The 22641-nt window shown below is 38.4% G+C and overlaps 4 protein-coding genes across 6 annotated transcripts; 1 reads left to right on the top strand and 3 right to left on the bottom strand.

The window, feature by feature from the left end:
- The first annotated feature begins 136 nt into the window (after positions 1 to 136).
- Positions 137 to 3950, top strand: LOC140005948 (uncharacterized). The gene is made up of 2 exons (XM_072047326.1): positions 137 to 1889; positions 2401 to 3950. The coding sequence occupies exons 1-2, from the start codon at positions 363 to 365 to the stop codon at positions 3205 to 3207; spliced, it is 2334 nt and encodes a 777-aa protein (XP_071903427.1). The 5' UTR covers positions 137 to 362; the 3' UTR covers positions 3208 to 3950.
- A 1290-nt stretch (positions 3951 to 5240) lies between these two features.
- On the bottom strand, positions 5241 to 7324 carry LOC113742277 (double-stranded RNA-binding protein 4). The gene is made up of 6 exons (XM_027270083.2): positions 7152 to 7324; positions 6545 to 6801; positions 6170 to 6383; positions 5966 to 6077; positions 5840 to 5871; positions 5241 to 5627 (listed from the first exon to the last, which is right to left on the bottom strand). The coding sequence occupies exons 1-4, from the start codon at positions 7276 to 7278 to the stop codon at positions 5971 to 5973; spliced, it is 705 nt and encodes a 234-aa protein (XP_027125884.2). The 5' UTR covers positions 7279 to 7324; the 3' UTR covers positions 5241 to 5627; positions 5840 to 5871; positions 5966 to 5970.
- A 1785-nt stretch (positions 7325 to 9109) lies between these two features.
- Positions 9110 to 11153, bottom strand: LOC113742278 (double-stranded RNA-binding protein 4-like). Of its 2 annotated transcripts, none has more exons than XM_072047328.1 (6): positions 11009 to 11153; positions 10402 to 10658; positions 10028 to 10240; positions 9807 to 9950; positions 9682 to 9713; positions 9110 to 9470 (listed from the first exon to the last, which is right to left on the bottom strand). In XM_072047328.1, the coding sequence occupies exons 1-4, from the start codon at positions 11112 to 11114 to the stop codon at positions 9873 to 9875; spliced, it is 654 nt and encodes a 217-aa protein (XP_071903429.1). In that variant the 5' UTR covers positions 11115 to 11153; the 3' UTR covers positions 9110 to 9470; positions 9682 to 9713; positions 9807 to 9872. The 2 variants fall into 2 exon arrangements, with proteins under 2 accessions (XP_071903429.1, XP_027125885.1); XM_027270084.2 differs by having other exon boundaries at positions 9807 to 9935.
- Positions 11154 to 12426: 1273 nt separating this feature from the next.
- On the bottom strand, positions 12427 to 20284 carry LOC113742659 (mitogen-activated protein kinase 9). 2 transcript variants are annotated; one of them, XM_072047327.1, is made up of 11 exons: positions 19741 to 20284; positions 17070 to 17478; positions 16857 to 16984; positions 16689 to 16748; positions 15879 to 16028; positions 15526 to 15681; positions 15280 to 15417; positions 15106 to 15182; positions 14375 to 14476; positions 13249 to 13483; positions 12427 to 12803 (listed from the first exon to the last, which is right to left on the bottom strand). In XM_072047327.1, exons 1-11 carry the CDS (start codon positions 20008 to 20010, stop codon positions 12732 to 12734), a joined length of 1797 nt encoding a protein of 598 aa, XP_071903428.1. In that variant the 5' UTR covers positions 20011 to 20284; the 3' UTR covers positions 12427 to 12731. The 2 variants fall into 2 exon arrangements, with proteins under 2 accessions (XP_071903428.1, XP_027126349.1); XM_027270548.2 differs by lacking the exon at positions 19741 to 20284 and adding an exon at positions 18536 to 19293.
- Between the last annotated feature and the right edge of the window lie 2357 nt (positions 20285 to 22641).

Raw genomic sequence — 22641 nt, 5'->3', positions numbered from 1 at the left:
AGCATGAAAAGAATACCCCTCCATTTTATATACTTTGGATTTATCTTTTTTCTTCTTTCCTTTGCATTTTCCAGAACATTTATGTTGATCTACCAAAACGTAAATATGTTTTTCTGTGCAACAAAAAAAAAAAAAACCCAAAAAGAGAAAGTAATTGAACTACCGCAGAAATATATCGTTTATGAAGATACATGATATTACTGTTTAGAAGGGCTAAACAATAAACAAATAAAAAAGGCTAACTACTAAAAAGATTTCTTGCAGTGGGGCAAAAAAGAAAATGAAAAAGAGGCAATAACTGTTGTAACGGTAACTTAACCGAATTCTACCGCGCAAACGTTTGCGAATGAAGCTTCAAAACTATGCGTTTCAGACAATTACAGAGCGCCATTTCATGCCCATTTCGAGCTCGAAAACTATCTTCATCATCCATAAATGTCCAGATTAAACAGTGCAGTAACTGCAATTTATCCAAACCCGTCAGGAAAAAGTTCACCAAAAAGCAAAAGGCTGAGCACAGAGTTAATTCAGACTCGGACGTTGTCAAAAGCAACATTGCCATCACCAACTACATGCGCAATGGCCAATTCGATGCCGCATTGCAGCTTTTCAATTCCATGGCACGAAAGACCTCGGTCACCTGGAACACTATGATTTCAGGGTACCTGTCGAATGACCAATTTGAGCTTGCCAAGAAAGTGTTTGATAAGATGCCGCAGAGAGACCTAGTCTCCTGGAATGTTATGATTAGCGGGTACATCAAGAATAAAAATCTTGGGGCTGCGAAAATGTTGTTTGATCAAATGCCTGAAAGAGATGTGGTGTCATGGAATGCGATATTATCAGGGTATGCGCAGAATGGATATGTTGATGAGGCAAGGAGGATTTTTTATGAGATGCCAGTGAGGAATGAGATTTCATGGAATGGGATTTTGGCAGCATATGTGCAGAATGGGAGGCTGGAGGAGGCGAGTAGGTTGTTTGAGTCGAAAGGGAGCTGGCCAGTGGTTTCTTGGAATTGCTTGATGGGTGGGTATTTGAAGAAGAGGAGGTATGTGGAGGCGAGGCGTGTTTTTGATACAATGCCAGTGAGGGACAAGGTGTCATGGAATACGATGATTTCTTGTTATGCACAGAACGAGGAAATGCAGGCAGCAAGGAAACTGTTTGATGAGTCACCAGTGCGGGATGTGTTTACATGGACTGCAATGGTATCAGGGTACGTGCAGAACGGTATGTTGGATGAGGCCAGGAGAGTTTTTGATAAGATGCCTGAGAAGAATGCTGTTTCGTGGAATGCAATGATTGCTGGGTATGTCCAATGTAAGAGGGTGGACTTGGCAAGGGAACTATTTGAAGCAATGCCCTGTAGAAATATTAGTTCTTGGAATACTATGATAACGTGCTATGCTCAAAATGGTGATGTTTCACGTGCTCGGAGTTTGTTTGACAGGATGCCTCATCGTGATTGTATATCTTGGGCAGCGATTATTGGAGGTTATGCACAGAATGGTGATAGCGAGGAGGCATTACGTATGTTTGTGGAAATGAAAAGAGACGGGGAGAGGATGAATAGGTCATCATTTACTTGCGTTTTAAGCACGTGTGCTGATATAGCATCTCTGGAGTTGGGGAAGCAAATACATGGACGGGTTGTCAAGGCAGGTTTTGAATCTGGATGTTATGTGGGAAATGCTCTTCTTGCAATGTATTGTAAATGTGGATGCATTGAAGAGGCATATGCTGTGTTTAAGGAAATAGAGGAGAAGGATCTCATCTCTTGGAACACAATGATTAATGGCTATGCAAGGCATGGGTTTGGCTTTGAGGCTCTTCAACTTTTTGAGGCAATGGAGAGAGCTGGCATCAGACCTGATGATGTTACCATGGTAAATTTTGAGCTAACTTTGCATTGCATTATGAGATGCCTGGCTAGTTTACTTGTTCATTAATCTGGAGAGGAAGCTCCACATCAACTGCTTAGCAAATCCTTTGTTATGTTGAGTTTTAATGGCTATGTCACAATTCATCATGCCTTTGGTCCTGACTTTTACTTGGGTGCTTAACATCAAAGGCTTTCTCACTTCTGTTGGAAGATTAAATGGTCATACCCAAAAGGATTATGATTCCTCAACTATTCTGAATTTGTGAATTCTGACGGGTAGGGCTATCACTGTATGACAACTGAACTCCCAAAGTTCATTTGCCCTAAAAGTTCCAGTTTGCCAAATTGTAGAATAACTCCAGATTTTTCACTCAAATATGCATCCTAGGATCCCCCAATAGAACCATAATAAAGTTGGCCCACTTGTTTCCTTGTTCAAAGTTTATGTTTTTTTGTGCATATGTATATCAATCTTGGGGATTTTCCTTTTGACTTGTTCTGCTATGCTCGCGTAGGTTGGTGTTCTGTCGGCTTGTAGTCACACTGGCTTAATAGACACAGGCACAGCCTACTTTGATTCAATGACTCAAGATTATGGCATAATTGCAAATTCAAAGCACTATACCTGCATGATTGATCTCCTGGGTAGAGCAGGACGCTTGGATGATGCTCAAAAGCTTATGAAATACATGCCTTTTGAAGCAGATGCTGCAACATGGGGTGCTCTCCTGGGGGCAAGCAGAATGCATGGTAATGCTGCTTTGGGAGAAAAGGCAGCCAAAATGATTTTTGCACTTGAACCTTGGAATGCTGGTATGTACGTCCTCCTTTCAAATTTATATGCTTCGTCAGGAAGATGGCCTGATGTTGGTAAAATGAGATTGAAAATGCGGGATACTGGTGTCAAGAAAGTACCAGGATATAGCTGGGTTGAAGTGCAAAATAAAATTCACACATTCTCAGTTGGTGATTCAACCCATCCAGAAAGTCACAGAATTTATGCCTTCTTAGAAGAGTTAGATTTACGGATGAAGCATGAGGGTTATGTCTCTTCCACTAAATTGGTCTTACATGACGTGGAAGAGGAGGAAAAGGAGTATATGCTCAGATATCACAGTGAGAAATTAGCTGTCGCATTTGCAATTCTAAATATTCCAACAGGGAGGCCAATACGTGTGATTAAGAACTTGCGGGTTTGTGAAGATTGCCATACTGCTATCAAGTACATATCCAAAATTGTTGGAAGATTGATAATTGTGCGCGATTCTAACCGCTTTCACCATTTCGGCGGTGGTGTGTGCACTTGTGGGGACTACTGGTAGGTGTAAAGATTTCTAAATTAGCACAGACTTGAAAGCTCTATCATCTTCCCTCGGCCTACCGCTGTTCAGACTGGCAGTTTGAATATCAGGGCTCCAGGCATCAATTTTTCAGTACTTTTGGGACAGCAAGCTAGATTGTTGCTTTCCCAATTTGTTAGTTGCATCATCTGTGGTCAAATACTTTTAGTGCTGATTTCTTGTGTGAAGACATATGGAGTGGACTCCTTAATAAGGAGATGATCAGAATGTAGAATCTTGGAACATGGGCCCATGCTCATGATCTCCAGGCTGCAGCAGTGGTCAACTTCATGCTGCTTGGGTGGAGATTTCTTCCAACCGGCTCGACCATGCTCAAACAGAATTGCAGCCTTGTTGGATAATGAGCTGGAAGGGTGAAGGTGAACCGGCATCAGTGTTGCTGGGCACATTGAAACTAAGCATGATTGTTGAATTGGACTCTCAGATTACAAATCTAATTAAAGGAGGAGAATGCTCCATTGATCTTAGATTCCATGTGCACTTTCCTCCCAGGAATGGAGTGTAGGATTGATGATTTTGCATGCATTGATTCTGGGAACATTTTTTGCCTGCATAGGCGCATACTGGTGTGAAGCTGTAACCTCAGCCCCTCATAGTGTACCGAATTTTGGTATGTTAGTTTTTGTTAATATGTGAAATATAGTTTTTGTTAACCACAAGGGGTGAATGGTCTGTTATATATCATCGTTCTCAATATTTGTCAATTTCCACATTTTTGTCATGCGTTTTTGTCATTTTTGTTTATTAACTTGGTAAGACACTCGATAAGTTTAAGACTTTAAGCCATAAGAAATTACTATGCGGTAGCGGGTAAGTCTTGAATCCAGTAAATGTACACCTTTATCTATGGAATTGCTAATGAAATTTGAACCCTGTCAAGTATTACTAGACGGGCTATTACACTCTACAAACTCTCGCCAGTAAAAGCAATAGCATCAAGGCAAAAGGATCAAAGAAAAGCAGTAGCCTAATACTGGGATAGCAGCTACTAGTAAGGCTTAAAAACATTAATGCCATTGGCTTCCTCGCCATAGACAATCATGAAGCTGTAGGATCTGAACACCCAGCAAAATGTTATTTCTCAGTTGATTTCCACTTTCATCTTTCCCTTATTTCTAGGATTAAAGACTGCTGCATGCAGTGCCAAAAACTGATTATCTGCAACGGCAATTCTGTTCCTGCAAATTGTAACCACAGATACAATAAGTTACGGTATTTACTTAGCTTCCCCGTAATTCATCATTAAATAACTCTGTTGGCAAAAGGGTGGGTTTTTTACCGCAATGCTTCCTAGCCTTTCCAAACTTAAGTTTTATGACGCTGAAACAGTAGCAAGCATTTTTAGTTTCCAGAAGTTAGTTTGCTCTTTAGTTTTATGACGCTGAAACAGTACCTGGTTGAATGTCGACTGCTATGACATTACTTCACATCCAGGTTTCCCTTTAGCATTTAAAGTAGCATTTAAAGTAGCGTAAGAAGAGTACCTGAATCTGTTTCTCAAGCTACTTCAATTTTTCTTCTCAACAACTAGCAGTGTGTACATCTAACAGTCATTGTTCCTTGATATCCCAGAAGGCATCATTCATAGCTCCTTCGACAGGAGATCAAAATGTTTTGATCAAGTTGGACAAATTTAGAAAAAGAAAATTGACGACAGATTAAAAGACAAGGGCTTGTTTCTGAACTCCCCCCCCCCCCAACCCCACCCACACACAAACGGGTCCACGGACTTGTAAAGATGAAGTGGGGTTAGGGTGGACATCAATTCAATCTGAAGATCAATCAAGAAACTTTTAGACACCCATTTTGCCCATAGATCATAGTTAATTGTTCAGACTTTTTCACAATGTGAATAATATATTCATACGAGGAATGTCTTCTAGCAGCAGTGGAAGATCTATTAATTTCAGACAGGATAAAGGCATAAAGTCCATGATTTCTTGCAAAAAGTGAAATTTAAGAATTAAGACGTAACCAACAATCAACAAAACACATGCCAAAGAACTTTTGCTTAAAAACTCCATCCATCCGAATAACGTCTTGTTAATGTTAGGCATTTTACAGTTGCAAACGTAGCAAATACCAACCAAAAAGAGCATGCAGGAGCAGTATTCTGCATAAACTATTTTCAATAGACCTCTCCTTCACATACGCCAATGTCTCTGAAGGAGAAGCCTCACCACTACCAAGTAAAAATTGTACTATTCTGTATTAGGCACAATTGTTGGCTGAAGAGCAGTATTCAAGGCCTGAAGTTATATCCAGGTCGTTTGATAGCTACTCCCACACGGCCTTTTTTCTTTTTCTGCTCCCAGTTGTTCTCAACCTTGCGCTTTGTCCAACCTTTCGCACAAGTAACTGTGCAACTATCAGGGCCCAGTCTGCAACAAAGAATAAAGTGAGTGGTCCACTCAAATAGGTGTAAGAAAGGACTGGAGAACATGTGAAATATAATGGCTTAAAATATGAGCTGCTTTTTTCTATACAACCTCTTCCCTGTGTTTATGTGAGCATATTAACTTGATATATGTTCACTTATTCCCTTATCCTTGAAGGGTATGATTTTTATTAGAGATGCAAGGTGAATTGTTACCTGAATGCTAGCTTGCTGTTGTGACAAATTTCCTGACAATGAGAATATAATACAAACTTTAGCACGATAATTATTAGTTTCCAGAATTAAGTTTTGTGTCACATGTATGATTAACGGATAACAGACCTGCATTACTCGACAGTAATTTCCAGAGTTCCAGAGTTCTTTTTAGCATCTACAGTAGCGAAAAGTCTCTCTTTGCTCTTGATAATTTCAGTGAGCTTCCCTGAATCCGATCCTTGAGAGACAGTTTCGAAGTAGGATAAATTGAAGGAGCATTACTGTTAGAAACTTAATTCGACAAAGCAGAATAGAAGTTTATGACTATACCAAGGAGCGATTGGATCGCCAGTTGTGCCACCAGCTGTTCCGCCTCTTTCCTGCTACGACCTACTTGACCAGTATAACTTTTGCCACCAAGAACAAAAGAAGAGACGAATACTGGGTGTGGTGTCCCTTCTGCTAAGGTGGTGTTGTATTCGGGAACTCCAAGGCCAGTCTTGGTTGCATATTCAGACAGTATTAACTTGCAAAACCTCAGGTTCTTAAGAAAAAACAGGTGAGAGAAGGAAAGCACAAGGTGTCATCTGAAAATGATATATTGCACAATTTCCATAGACATGACATGAACATAAATTGGTATTTCGAAAAGTGAACGTTCTGCAAAAGGTGAATGAAATGCAGCCATGTAAATATTTGATGCACCTGATAAATATGAGGGCCTCCTGTTAGGGTTTTATTGTCTTTAACTATGGTTTCATATGCAAGCTTTGCGACATCTTGCTCAGCTGCTCTTCGATCTGGAAAGGTAAACTTAGATGTGAACTTGGTTTCATCTATGAAGATAGATGATCTGAACTTAGGCGCATGTGGGAACCCTTCATTCTCAATTTTATAAACTGGAAGTGGTAATCCAGATTTTTGGGCATACTGATGCAACAGCTTCTTGTACATACCATAATCTGCCAACAGTAAAAACTCTGTCAAACTATAAAGTCTTGCTATGACGTTGAAGCTCACAGTTCATGATGTTAGGTTGATTTACATCCTTCTACAAAGATCATACAGAAATGAATATGAGCTAAATGCGCAAGCAATACAAATGCCATTTTCCATGGCTAGCTGTATTTTTGCAAGCCCTGTATGCAACAATCATGGTTACAAAAATATGTTCGTGAAAACTTATCTAAAATCTTCAGAAGTCAATGGAAAGGAGAAGGAAATGGTAGTAGAGATTAAATAAATGAAGGAGTAATGAGGAAAGCACATGCATAGTGGAGGAGATTAATAGTGGGAACGTGAGAATGCGTACCATGTTCAGGTTTGGATGGTTCCAATGGCAACCCAAGATGATCCTCAGGTTTTGGCTCCTGCACCCAAGAAGTGCAGACAGAACAGCTGGGGAATTTGTTAGCCATTTTGCTCCAAGGAAAGAACATGGTTGGGGATGAGAGGCAGAAATGGCGCTTTATGCTAATGTGTGTCAAGTGCTTTGGTTCTTTTATTCCTTGCTTATCAGGCTAAGATGCTTTTTTGTTCTTTCATGCTTTTTATTTCTTTTATTTTTCTCCTTTTCTTTGCTTCTTTTCCTATTCTTTCAAAGTACATTGTTCAATATATCTTGGTTTCTTTCTAGGAGAATTTTGTGCGTTCTGTTATGTTTCTAGGACATTCACAAGGACGTATCACAAATTGATTTGGGTGGAATGGAATAGGAAGTTCTTGTAAAATTACGCCACCTGGTGATCATTTCCTGTAGCATTGGTAGGGTGAATTTTTGCACAAAGTTCAATTCCTTCATTAAAGCATCAAATTGGACGAAGCATCTTAATCGATTCTAAAAAATAAAAGTAAGACAGGACATCATATTTAGCAATGACCTTCCAATTTCAAAAGGTGTCGGCATCTCATATCCTCAAATAATGACTAAGAATTTTTCAATGGCATAAACCGAGTATTCTAAGAAAGAGTACGTTTATTCTTATTCTTTGTAGTTAAAAGTTGTGTCAAATATTCTTGTTTTGCTCTTGCTTGCACTTCAAATTCGTGCTAAGTTCCTTTTGAAGTTTAATTTAAGGGAAGGAAAAAAGAAAAACCAATAGAAAAAACATGTAATTTTTTTTTTTACTAATCAACTGCTAACTATCTTTTTCAAGAACAAATCTTTATTGGGGAAAAACATAAAAACAATACTTGTTGAATAGTTACAACATAACTATTTTAATTAGACACAGTCATATTTGAGTTTAGAAAACTACTGGCTATTACTAGACAGGCTATTACACTCTACAAACTCTATCCAGTAAAAGCAATAGCATCAAGGGAAAAGGATCAAAGAAAAGCAGTAGCCTAATACGTAGACCTGCTCCAATTGACGGCAAGACTTATTCCCACCAGCATTGTTGCCAGTGTGAGTTAACTTTTTCTTCCCTCAATAAAACCGTGGAATCTTTGGTAGAGTAGAGTGTTGTGAAGATCTCATGACCATTAAAATTGGACTCGTGACTGAGATTTCAAGCCATTGGCTGCATTTGACTAAGTTGGGGCTGAAAAAGAAGAAGAAGGGGGAAAAAAAACGAAAGTAGTAGAGAAGTCCATTTCCAGGAGATCGACTTCTGCTGCATTCAGTTTTAAAAACTAAGTATAATTAGCATCATGCGAATTAAATTTTCTAAAAATCGACGTTGGTTTAAAACAGAGAAAAAAAACAGCAATATTCTTGTAATCATGCCAATTATCACCTCTCAATGGATTTATACTCCAATTTCATACTTGAAATCAGGTGATATATTTAGCAGCGTGTACATCTAACAGTCATTTGATCCTTGATATCCCAGAAGGCATCATTCATAGCTCCTTCGACAGCAGATCAAAATGTTTTGATCAAGTTGGACAAATTTAGAAATAGAAAATTGACGACAGATTAAAAGACAAGGGCTTGTTTCTGACACCCCCCCCCCACACAGACACACAGGGGTCCACGGACTTGTAAAGATGAAGTGGGGTTAGGGGTGGACCTCAATTCAATCTGAAGGTCAATCAAGAAACTTTTAGACACCCATTTTGCCCATAGTTAATTGTTCAGACTTTGCCACAATGTGAATCATATATTCATACGAGGAATGTCTTCTAGCAGTGGAAGATCTATTAATTTCAGACAGGATAAAGCCCATGATTTCTTGCAAATAGTGAAATTTAAGAATTAAGACGTAATCAACAATCATCAAAACACATGCCAAAGAACTTTTGCTTTAAAACACTATCCATCGAAATAACGTCTTGTTAATGTTAGGCATTTTACAGTTGCAAACGCGGCAAATACCAACCAAAAAGAGCATGCAGGAGCAGTATTCTGCATAAACTATTTTCAATAGACCTCTCCTTCACATAAGCCAATGTCTCTGAAGGAGAAGCCTCACCACTACCAAGAGAAAATTATATTCTGTTTTAGGCACAATTGTTGGCTGAAGAGCAGTGTTCAAGGCCTGAAGTTATATCCAGGTCGTTTGACAGCTACTCCCACACGGCCTTTTTTCTTTTTCTGCTCCCAGTTGTTCTCAACCTTGCGCTTTGTCCAACCTTTCGCACAAGTAACTGTGCAACGATCAGGGTTATAACTGATAATCCCAGTCTGCAACAAAGAATAAAGTGAGCGGTCCACTCAAATAGGTGTAAGAAAGGACTGGAGAACATATGAAATATAATGGCTTAAAATATGAGCTGCCTTTTTTATACAACCTCTTCCCTGTGTTTATGTGAGCATATTAACTTGATATATGTTCACTTATTCCTTTATCGTTGAAGGGTATGATTTTTATTAGAGACACAAGGTGAATTGTTACCTGAATGCTAGCTTGCTGTTGTGACAAATTTCCTGACAATGAGAATATAATACAAACTTTAGTACCATAATTATTAGTTTCCAAATTAAGTTTTATGTCACACGTATGATTAATGGATTACAGACCTGCATTACTCGACTGATGAACAGAGAGAGTTTTAGTTCCTTGACTTCCAGAGTTCTTTTTAGCACTTAGAGTAGCGAAAAGTCTCTCCTTGCTCTTGATAATTTCAGTGAGCTTCCCTGAATCCGATCCTTGACAGACAGTTTCTAAGTAGGATAAATTGAAGGAGCATTACTGGTAGAAACTTAATTCGACAAAGCAGAATAGAAGTTTATGACTGTACCAAGGAGCGATTGGATGCCAGTCGTGCCACCAGCTGTTCCGCCTCTTTCTTGCTTCGACCTACTTGACCACTATAACTTTTGCCACCAAGAACAAAAGAAGAGATGAATACTGGGCGTGGTGGCCCTTCTGCTAAGGTGGTGTTGTATTCGGGAACTCCAAGGCCAGTCTTGGTTGCATATTCATACAGTATTAACTTGCAAAACCTCAGGTTCTTAAGAAAAAACAGGTGAGAGAAGGAAAGCACAAGGTGTCATCTGAAAATGATATATTGCACAATTTCCATAGACATGACATAAACATAAATTGGTATTTCGAAAAGTGAACGTTCTACAAAAGGTGAATGAAATGCAGCCATGTGAATATTTGATGTACCTGATAAATATGAGGGCCTCCTGTTAGGGTTTTATTGTCTTTAACTATGGTTTCATATGCGAGCTTTGCAACATCTTGCTCAGCTGCTCTTCGATCTGGAAAGGTAAACTTAGATGTGAACTTGGTTTCATCTATGATGACAGATGACCTGAACTTAGGCGCATGTGGGAACCCTTCATTCTCAATGTTATATACCGGAAGTGGTAATCCAGATTTTTGGGCATACTCTTGCAACAGGTTCTTGTACACACCATAATCTGCCAGCAGTAAAAACTCTGTCAAACTATAAAGTCTTGCTATGACGTTGAAGCTCACAGTTCATGATGTTAGGTTGATTTACATCCTTCTACAAAGATCATACAGAAATGAATATGAGCTAAATGCGCAAGCAATAGAAATGCCATTTTCCATGGCTAGCTGTATTTTTGTAAGCCCTGTATGCAACAATCATGGTTACAAAAATATGTTCGTGGAAACTTTTCTAAAATCTTGAGAAGACAACGGAAAGGAGAAGGAAATGATAGTAGAGATTAAATAAATGAAGGAGTAATGAGGCAAGCACATGCATGACGGAGGAGATTAATAGTGGGAACGTGAGAATGCGTACCATGTTCAGGTTTGGATTGTTCCAATGGCAATCCAAGATGATCCTCAGGTTTTGGCTCCTGCACCCTAGAAGTGAAGACAGAACAGCTGGGGAATTTGTTAGCCATTTTGCTCCAAGGAAAGGAGAGATGGTTGGGGATGAGAGGCAGAAATGGTGCTTATGCTAATGTGTGTGTCAAGTGCTTTGGTTCTTTTATTCCTTGCTTATCATACTAAGATGTTTTTTTGTTCTTTGATGTTTTTTGTTTCCTTTATTTTTCTCCTTTTCTTTGCTTCTTTTCTTATTCTTTCAAAGTACATTGTTCAATATATCTAGGTTTCTTTCTAGGAGAATTTTGTGAGTTCTGTTATGTTTCTAGGACATTCACAAGGAGGTATGACAGACTGATTTGGGTGGAATGGAATAGGAAGTTCTTGTAAAATTACGCCACTTGGTGATCATTTCCTGTAGCATTGATGGGGTGAGTTTTTGCACAAAGCTCAATTCCTTCATTAAAGTATCACATTGGATGAGGCATCTTAATTGTTTCTAAAAAATAAAAGCAAGACAGGACATCATATTTACCAATGACCTTCCAATTTCAAAAGGTGTCGGCATCACATATCCTCAAATAATGACTAAGAATTTTTCAATGGCATAAACCAAGTACATCTAAGAAAGAGTACGTTTATTCTAATTCTTTATAGTTAAAAGTTGTGTCAGTTATTCTTGTTTTGCTCTTGCTTGCACTTCAAACTCATGCTAAGTTCCTTTTGAAGTTTAATTTAAGGGAAGGAAAAAAGAAAATGGAAAAACCAATAGAAAAGGCGTGTACTTTTTTTTTTTTAACTAATCAACTGCTGACTATCTTTTTCAAGAACAAATCTTTATTGGTGTTTATTGGGGAAAAACATAAAAACAATACTTGTTGAATAGTTACAACAGAACTATTTTAATTAGACACAGTCATATTTGAGTTTCTAACATGCAAAAAAAAAAAGAGATACTTTGTCGAATTATTAAAACGAGTGAAACCGTAAAATTATAGAAACTCCCTTTTTTTTTTTGTACGAAGAAACTCCGAGTCTCATCCCTTGCCGTGCAAAGCTCTCCATTGATTTGCTATTTTCAGAGGAATCTACTTATTTTTTGCCAAACATTCTACTATATTTTTGAGACCAACAATACAATCCGAGTTATTTGCAAAAACAAACCTACAAGCTACAAGAAAATAAGCACCATCTTGGAATGAGCAAAGGTTTTTGTATTGCAATCTAAGATAGACTCTTGCAAAACTTCTTGTATGGAATCTTTTCACAAGAATGAGCTGGCTTGACTGGACGTTGGTTACACATTAGGCAGAGAGACCATAAGAGAATTAATCAAAGGATTACTGTTGCACATCAAGACCACCAATTTGGCAGAATAAACTAGGGACATCAAGTAAAAGCAGAACGCTATATTTTCCTTTCCTTGAGAAAGTTTGCATTCAACAATATATGAACAAGACCTAGATGCATCTGCATCTCCAGTAAGTAGAAGTAGGAATGTTGACAAACATTTTCTCTTCCTAATACTGACAATAACATCTGTTAGCCTCTACCTCAATAAAACAGTAGATCTTCAACAACGGTTAATGTGAAACTCTGTTGATCCACGCAGTTTGTGGGGGAGGGGGGGTGTGTGTAAAATGGCAGAATATATCTAGAATCATCTAATTTCACATAATTGTGGGACTTGTACATCAGGCACGAAGAGCAGCAACTTTTTCAGATAATTCTTCAACCTCTTCATTTTGCTCAGCAATTGCCTCTCCCTGAATAAAAATCATGTACACGATAAGATATGTTGACATGAGTAGGTGGTAAATACAGCAATTCAGCACATGCATGTTTTACATTTGGGGTACTTTCATAAATCAAGAAGCATTAATGCATCAAATATAATACTTGAAAACAGCATAATTGCTCTAGAAAGCACCATCTATCCTCGAGATCTGCTGGATACAAGTGAGAAACTATTTGGTATGCTAAAGATTCTTACATTTTTGGCCACTTTTCTGTCCCCAGTACTGTTAAAATTGCAATGACTTAAAATACATTTCAATTAACTTGAAACGTTTATGTTTTGGAAAGAGAAGCTTGTTATAAATCTCCCTTACCAATAAAATCCTCCGAAGATGATAAGAGAGTGAATTAGAAAACTACTGTTTATCAGAAAAGAGATTAGAAACAAGGCATGAAACAAGAATTCAAATTTACCTCTATATCTTTTTTCCCTTTAACTCCTATACATTTAGACGCACTGATGCTAGCACTCTTTAACAAGCTTCGACCAACAGTATTTGACCCATTTTGCACATTTCCGTTTGGATTTACCGAGCCTTCAGACTGCCTTGGAGGACTCTGAAGTGTCGTAGCAACAGAAGCTGCTGATCTCTTTTCCAAATCATCATTCTCCTTATTTGTGTCATCTTTGGCCACGGGGACCCGCTCTCTGACACGAAGAAATAGCATAATGTAAGACAAAATACAGGTATTCATAATTAAGAATTCAGGTATTCATGATTGAGACAAAATACTTTCAAATGCCCATCCAATACAGGTATTCATGATTAAGAATTCCTCCACCCCCTTAATCTTGTAGGACTTTCTATATTAGACATGTGCCTAGACATGTGCCTTAAACAATATCAGTCTTGAAAAACTCATTTGCTATTTTGCTTTTCAGTTTTACCTTCACCAAATATTTAAAAGAGCATGCACCCACTAACTGAAGATATCTTTAGATCATCAACTTTAATGAACTACTGCTGTTATACAAACTTTTGAATCCAACATGAGCAAGGTTCATATGTACACATTCAGACAAAAAACTTTTTGCAGTAGCAGTAATGCATTAGAACATTGTCGATTTAAATTTGATTGAAAAACTATTTCAGTTTAATAGCAATTATCAAGTATGTAGTCATCAAACAATTATTTATTTATTCCACCAGTCCAAGTGGTCTAAAGCAGAAGCATTTGAGAAAAAATGATAAGAAATGATACCTCTAGCATTTGACAAAGATATTTAAGAACCAAGGATGGTTACTATTTTCATCTAAAATTTCTGTTAAGCAGGAAGACACATGAAGCAGGAAATATATAAAATCAGCGAAGCGAACACATGTTGGTTTTAATCACCATATCAAGATTAATAATGGCGTTAACACTCAGACATTACAGCATGTGCAAACTTATTTGCCCAAGATATTCAACATATAGAAACAACAGCAAAAGTGACTAAAGGATAAATGGAAAAAATAATGTCTAGACTGCTCTAAACATAATTTATCAGCACAGCCTATTGTGCAGCTACTAGCCAACAAATCTATCTACCGCATACCTGGGTAAAGAAGCATGTTGCCTTTGCAGTGGAGTACTTCTTTCACCTTTACCATAATGTTCTTCTAGATGGGCAAACTGTCTCTTGAATCGATCAACACCGCTAAATTAACAGTGAATGAGAGGATATATGAGAACTCATGAATATCAAAAGAAAGTATATCGAGCTGAGTACATAGTAACAATTTATATTTCAACATAATTGAGATAAAAAGGTCTTTGCAATAGTTTTGTAGAGTGCATTTGTACACTGTATATGCAGAGGGTCAGCACTAATAAGATCTCAACAAACTAAGCAACTATTCAAACAGACACGATAGTAACAAAACTTCGCATGAGGATTTAATTAACTGAAATTACATATCAAGAACTTCAATTTACTTCAAAAGTGCGTCAACAAATTACAGATTGATCAAAACTACATATATTCCTATGACAATTCACCATGTCACAGGCTTACCACATTAAGAAAGTTAAAAAAAAATGACACGTATGCTAATTTATAGGCTAAATGTGACAGAAATTGTGACTATGCTTTGTTTTTTACTGCAGAAATAATACTTCAAAAGCAAGGGAAAAAGGTTCAATGACTTCAATGGGAGTGAAAGGATGTTTTTGGTTTTCCTGGTTCCATTTCCAGGGAAATTAGAAGGAAATAAAGTCTCAAATGTAACCATGCATAGACAGCAAAAAGAGGGCAAAATACCGAATATAATTAGAAAAGGCTCTAACCTTGGATACATGAAGCCGCTAGTTTGCTCTCCACCTCGAAGATACTCTTGAAGCATTTGTGGGTGGTACTCTAATATCTGTTCGCTCAAGACAACAACGAGAAAGATGGTTATAGTTGGCATATGTTGTAAAATACATCACAAATGCAAATGGTATTGTGCTGAAAAGACCCACCTCTCTGTAGATTAGCTCCCTAACATCATCTTTTGCCAGCTTTCTCCTCTCAAACTCAAATTCAAGCTTAGATATGGGTTGAGTGGATGGTTCACGGTCCACATTTGCTAAACCATGGAAGTATGGATCAGCCAATGCCTGTACTAGTAAAGCATCGAAAGCATAATAGTTTGTACTTAACGTTCTTCTCATGACACCTTAAAAATGATACTTTAATTACAAAGGATTTTTTGTTATAAGCATCACCTCTTCAGCTGTTGGTCTATCTTTAGGGTCAAATGCAAGCAACCGTTCTAATAGGTGAAGAGCCAACGGATCTGCATGGGGAAATTTGTGTGTAAACGGAACTGGCTGTTTTCTGCGCATGCTACTGAGATATCTTCTTGCCTTTTCATTTCTAATCTGTCATTCCATGAGAGCACAATATCAGATGGGGAAAAAAGTCCACACATTTATAAAACATGACATAAGTTTAGCAAGTAAAGAATGATTGCAAAATAAAAAAGAAAAGTGTGAAAATTACATCAGATCAAGGCAACAATACGGGCATTCACTGTGGGAAGAAAAACAGTGTGACATCTTGCAAGATAAAAACTTACCCTGGCTATTGATTCAGGTGGGGGAGTGCCGAGCAGATCCGTCATCAGGTCTAATTGATGTACCACATTTTTCCCAGGAAATAGTGGCTTCCCACTAAGCATCTCAGCAAATATGCATCCGATGCTCCAAATATCAATTGCAGGAGTATACTGCAAACAGTAAACTGTTAGCCATAGAACATAGCAGGTTGGAAACTTATGTGATGAAAACTAAAGCCAACTTTTCCAAGCACCTAAGGCTAAGACACCTTAACATTCTTTACAGTTTCATGTTCAAACAAGCTTCCAGAATATCTCAACTCCTATGCATCTCATGGATCAATCTAACCCAACTTTAAATATCTTGCCTTAAAACCAACTGATTAAGGTCTTCAATTATCGTACCGAATGAGTAAAAGGTAAGTCAACTCACATCCTTGAATGTCTCAACTAAAACAATAAACATTCATCAAATTCTTCAGACATATTACAAGTTGACAAATAAATCAACCCATCATGAAAATTTATCATTGACTGCCCACCATAAAAATAGGAAAGCTCGATTCAATGAGTATCTGAATGCCATTCTTATCATCTCATTGAACAATTATGTAACATGTGAAAGATCCAAAAGCAAGTACTTTCCTTTCCAAGTAGAAGAACATAATGTGCAGAATTGTGTGCAGAAGATGAACCAGCAAAGGGAGGGGAAAGATAGAGAGGAAGAAACCCTATGACCAGCGTGAATAAATGTATCAACATGAGCATGTCAAACTAGTTAGAATAACGATTATCGGCTAAGGAACGAGACATCAACTACTACAGGCTTACTTTTGAAAAGAAGGAACCACATAATTCAGGAGCTCGATACCATCGAGTTGCAACGTAATCCTTCACAAGATAAAATTAAGAAAAGATTATTAGAAATAATTGATATAGATGTCAAAGAACAGCCTCGGACAGGGGCAGAAACAAATTCAAAGGTTGTATCAGACATACAGTCCAGAAAATAGCAGATGGAGCATCATTGAATGATACGCGGGCAAGACCAAAATCACAAATCTTCAACTTACAGTCAGCATTAGCAAGAATATTCTTTGGCTTTAAATCTCGGTGAAAGACATTAGCTGCAAGAAATATGAAACTGTTTGTATAAAGCTGAAGAACACTTGAACTAAATACAAAGGGGAAAAGTCATTGCATGCAACTAACCGGTGTGGATGTATTTTAGGCCACGAAGAAGCTGGTACAAGAAAAATTGATAATGCTCAGGAGTAAGATCATCATTTGCCTTGATTACTTGATGAAGGTCAGATTCCATCAATTCAAAAACAACATAAATATCTTGAAACTCTCTACGAGATGGAGGCAGCATAATGTGCTTTATTTCTACAATGTCTGGGTGGCGCAACAAGCGAAGGAGCTTTATTTCTCTTAGAATCCTAGTGGCATCAGAGACATGCTCAAAGACATCATTAATCTTCTTGATTGCAACTCTTTCACCAGTGTGGGTATCAATTGCAGAGCCCACAACACCATAACTACCTTTTCCTATTACTTCTTGAACTTCGTATCTGCTTGCTTCTCCATATTCTGTGAAGAATTCCGTTTCCAGATTATTCTGAAAGACAAAAGTCACGTCAGAAGCCAGTGAATATGTCGTCACAGAAGAGACTACTGTTGCAAGACATAATTCGACAAAGCAATCAAATATGGGACATAGCAATGGACATGGCACATGCAAATTCCTACTTGTTGTAGGTAGGAGTCACCAGTTCAGAAATGAAAAGGAACAGACCCATAAAACTGATAGTTCCTGATTAATAATATAAGTTCCATGCTGAAAGCAAAAGATTTATCTTTTCCTGCAGATACTGCTTCCCAACTAAGGATTGCCACCCATTTCCACATCCTACCCTATTCAAAATTTTAAAAATTGTATTTTGGCTATGCAGCAATGATAACAGCAAGCCCCTGTTCGATTATCGCCAACTAAACACCAACCTAGCTCAAAGTTCTAAACTTCTTATTTGCAATACTGCAAGGCATGTAACAAATAGCAGAATGGATAACTTTAAACAAACTTTATTGCAGGAAAAACATGCATTTGAAAATGTAATCAAGCTTTGGCATGTTCCAACAATGCGTGGAGTCAAATAGTTCTGTCAAAGAACGGAAGGAATCTCCGGGCAGCATCAAGCTTGAAACTTGGAGTGCAGATATTCCACAAAAATCCAATCTTGAACCTTCAAAAGAGAGGTAAACTCTCGAAGGGAAAAAAAAAAGGCATGCATACCCCAAATAGTGTAGAAACAAGCATTAATCTTGAAATAAAGCTTCCAGCGAATGCTGGTGCATTTAAGGCCTCTAACAAGCTAGATCATAAGAAAATGCTGCTACGCGTTCTAAAACCACAAACATGATTTCGGCTTATTAAAATCCAGCTTGATTGCTTTAAAAAACCAAACAATAACAAAGCATAAATGCAGACAGATAAAGCTCACTTCCAAAAAGAATATATTAACCATCCATATCCGATTATAGACAATATACCCAAAAAGCAACAAGTATTCAACTTTTAATCAGACCCCACGTATTCTTTAAATCCAGAATCAACAAACAGATCTACAAAAACCCAAAACGAATAAGAGATTAGGAAAAGATAAAAAAGGAGGGACCTTTTTTTGGTGATCCATTGAGGAAGAGGAAGAGGAGACGGCAAAATTAATCCGCTTAGGGACCTTAATAAGCTTAAGCCCAGATAAATCAAAATCTTCTTCAATCCTAAGCTTCTGTTCTCTTTCTTTTTTATTTTGTTCAAAAGGGGTCAAATGATTCTCATGGGTATTACTACTAGTGGAGGTTACTGATAGAGAAGGTCCTCTTCGTTGAAACAACCTTCTAACCCCATCCACAAACGTTCCTCCCCCCATATAACTCAACTTACACCCCTTTTTTTCGTTTCTCTGTCCCCCTAAACTCTCGATGCTATTCTTGATTCTTACCAATCGATCTCAGCATTTCATGCTCTCTCTCCTACAATACCACCAACAAAGCAGTAATTATATCCCCCTAATACACTTGATAAAAATAATGTGTTGTTTAAAATAATGTGTTGTTTCTGTCAATGGGATGTTTCTTCACGCTGTGAAATTGGTGTGGACTGCTCAGAGGGACGATTGGGCAGATGGGTTCTTATGTAGAGATTCTACGATGTAGGAAAATAAATAGGAAAATTGGAGCCGCGTCTATTAATGGCGCGTGTTCCACTGCTTTTGTCAAGGCTGTTTCGTTTTGAATTAAATGTTTTCTTTTGGGCGCTGCCAATTGCTAACCAGTAAAGTAAATGCCACAATTGCCATGTCCGGTCTGTACTCTAGCTGTTGACTTCTTTGTTTCGGGTTGTACATGGGCTGTTGTTGCACATATCAGAGCATCGCCTGAATTAGAGAATTAACAGAAAAAGAATCTTTGTTTGTTTTTACTACCATTTTCTGTTTGATTGATGGAGATTTGGTTAGGCATTTTGTTACATGAGCGGTGACGTATGCTGAATTTTGCTGGGCTACAGCTGATTGAGTTTGCGTTCAGATTTCTGCGGATAAATTTCTATAAAATAGCACTAGGTCGGAAAAAAATTATAAAAGTTGGGTGCTTTATGGAGTTTTTCTCCACTTAAGGTCGACGTATTGTGTGGGGCTATCCAAGAAATTTAAAGGTCACTGAACTCAAAGCCAATCTTTTTCAGTTCCATTTCGAATCTGAACTAGAAATGGAAAAAGCTCTTTATGGCGGTCCTTGGGTCATAGACAACCAACTACTGGTTATCAAGAAATGGGAGGCTGGGATAGAGAGGAAGATGGAGGTGTTTAATAGTGCATACCTGTGGGTCCAAATCTGGAATTTGCCGATCCACTGGATGAGTAAGGCTGTGGGTTTTAAGATCGGAGACATCTTCAAATCTGTAAGGGAAGTCATTATCCCTTCCAGTGGAGGAAAGGCAGGAAGACACATGAAGATTTTGGCTGAAATGGACATAGCAAAACCATTGGCAAGAGGAACAAGGGTCAAGTTGAATGGAGTACAGCAATGGGTTGAATTTAAGTATGAAAAGTGTCCGGACTTTTGCTACAGGTGTGGAATTATTGGTCATGGTGATAAGAAATGTAACAATGAAGGACTAAATCAGTACAACTTAAGAGAAGACCAATTTGGAGCGTGGATGAAAGCTGGAAATATCATGGCTTCACCTCTGAGGACCAGGGCAATGGAGACGAGGGAGGAAATACAGGGGAGTGGAACACAACGGTTCCGAGGGAATAAGGAGACAAGAGGAAAGGAAAGAAACAATGATTTTGAGGAAAATTGCAAGGATGGGAATCTTGTTGCTGTTATACCAATATTAGGTAGAGGAAAACCAGAGCTTGATAATACCTGTGGAGTACGAAAGGCAGATACAAAGGTTCAGGATAAGGAAGGGAAGGAGGAGTATAAAGAGGGCCAGATGGACACCAAAACGGAAAGTGAAAAACAGGAAGGTTTAGGGGATAAACTTAAAATAGCTCCAGAACCACAGGGGCAACATGAAGGGAAAGGCTTGGAAAGAAATGAGGAGAAAGTCTGGGAGGTAACAGCACTTCAAGAGAGAAGAGAGGAAAATGTAGGAGATCAGGAAATGATGGAGAACGTAGGAAATAAGGAAAACATGGAGAGACAGGAGCACGGAAGCAAGGGGGGATATGAACCAAAACAAAGAAAGTTCACAAGAAGGACAAGAGTACAATTGGGCAGTATAAATAACATATCTGTGGTTAAATCGCATGGGGGAAAAAGGAAAACCAGTGAGTGGAATGAAGATGTTGAAATGCTAGAGTCTGGCCAGGATCAAGAAAAGAACAAGATTATGAAGATAGAACTGCACACCTGTGACCAGACGGGGAAATTGGAGGCTATTCCCTTATTGCCTCCACAGTCTAAATGAAGGTGGCGGTGTGGAACTGCCGAGGTGCAGGAGGCCCCTTGGCAGTTCCCCAGCTGAAGGAGATAATCAATCTCCACTCTCCTAATTTAATTTTTCTCTGTGAAACCAAAAACCAAAAAAAGGTCATGGAAAAGGTTAGGAAAAGAATAAACTATGAGAAGTGCTTTGTTGTTGATGCTTTGGGCAAGGCCGGGGGTCTAACGTTAATGTGGAATAGTGAGTTGGATGTGGTGTATGTCAATAGTGGGGGTTTTTACATTGAAGCTAAGATTGAGGAAAAGGACAAACAGTTCAGTTGGTGGTTCATTGGTGTGTATGCAAGCACTGATGACAGAATAAGGAGGGAACAGTGGAGAATTATCAACCAAGAAAAAGGAAAGTGGGGAGAGCAATGGATGATGGCTGGTGATTTAAATGATATTCTGTCAAATGAGGAGAAATGGGGTGGGAGAAGTAGACCTGAGAGCAGTTTCAAAGATTTTAGAGAGTTTATAGATAGCAATGCACTGATAGACCTTGGGTTTGAAGGTGTGCCATGGACTTGGTCTAATCAATGGGAGGGAGGTGGGCTGGTCAAGCAAAGACTTGATCGATGCCTAGCAAACCAAGGATGGATCCAACATTTCAAGAATGCAAGATGTACACATTTGCATAAGGAAGCATCTGATCACTGTATTGTTCTAATGGATACTGAACCTGTTGAGAAGAATTACAAGAGGAGATTTTACTTTGACCAGAGATGGACCTTTGAGGAGGAAACTAATACTGTGATTTCGACTGCTTGGAAGGAACAACAACAAGGATCCAGGTTTTTTAAAGTGACAAGAAAGATCAAAGCATGCAGATTGGCATTGATGGAATGGAGTAGGAAGAAAAGGAACAACTCAGGAGAGGTAATACAAAGGCTGAAAAAACAAATTGAGGAAGCCAAGCAGATGGAAGTTGGTCAAAGAAGGGACACTATAGATGAACTGAAATGCAAGTTGGGCAAAGCATATAGGGATGAGGAAATCTACTGGGCTCAAAAGGCAAGAAACAAATGGTTAAAGCATGGAGATAAAAACACTGCCTTTTTTCACGCCTCTGTGGGGATACGAAGGAGACAGAATAGGATTTCATCCTTGCAAAAAGAGAATGGAAGCTGGTGTGAAACAAAGGAAGAACTGGTGGATGAGATTGGTAATCATTACAGCAACATCTTCAATACATCACAACCGGTTAACATTGAAGAGGTTCTCGATGGTGTCCCCCATACAATTTCTCAGCAGATGAATGAAAATTTGATCAAACCTGTGGAGGAAAAGGAAGTCAAAGCTGCTGTATTTTCTATGCATCCAAATAAAGCGCCAGGTCCTGATGGTATGTCACCTCTTTTTTTCCAGAAATATTGGCATATCATAAATTTGGATGTAGTAAGTGCTATTAAGAGTTTTTTTCACAGTGGGTATATGCTGAAGGCAGTCAATGAAACCCTGATTACTCTGATCCCAAAAGTGTCTGCTCCTACTAATATTAATCACTACAGGCCAATCAGTCTTTGCAATGTCCTTTTTAAAATTGTTTCCAAAATCCTGGCAAATAGGCTGAAAAAGATCCTGTCTAAGTGCATTTCTGAATCTCAATCTGCCTTTGTGCCAGGCAGACAGATCCTAGATAATGTTTTCCTAGCTCACGAGGTTATGCATTTCCTAAAACATAAAAGAACAGGTAGAATAGGCTTTATGGCTATCAAGCTTGACATGTCTAAAGCTTATGACAGAGTGGAATGGCAATTTTTGGGAAAAATAATGCTAAAAATGGGAT

This window comes from Coffea arabica, chromosome 4e, assembly GCF_036785885.1.
Source record: "Coffea arabica cultivar ET-39 chromosome 4e, Coffea Arabica ET-39 HiFi, whole genome shotgun sequence".
Classification (NCBI taxonomy): Eukaryota; Viridiplantae; Streptophyta; class Magnoliopsida; order Gentianales; family Rubiaceae; genus Coffea; species Coffea arabica.
The sequence above is the reverse complement of the archived record's forward strand: the minus strand, read 5'-3'. Positions and strand labels throughout refer to the sequence as shown.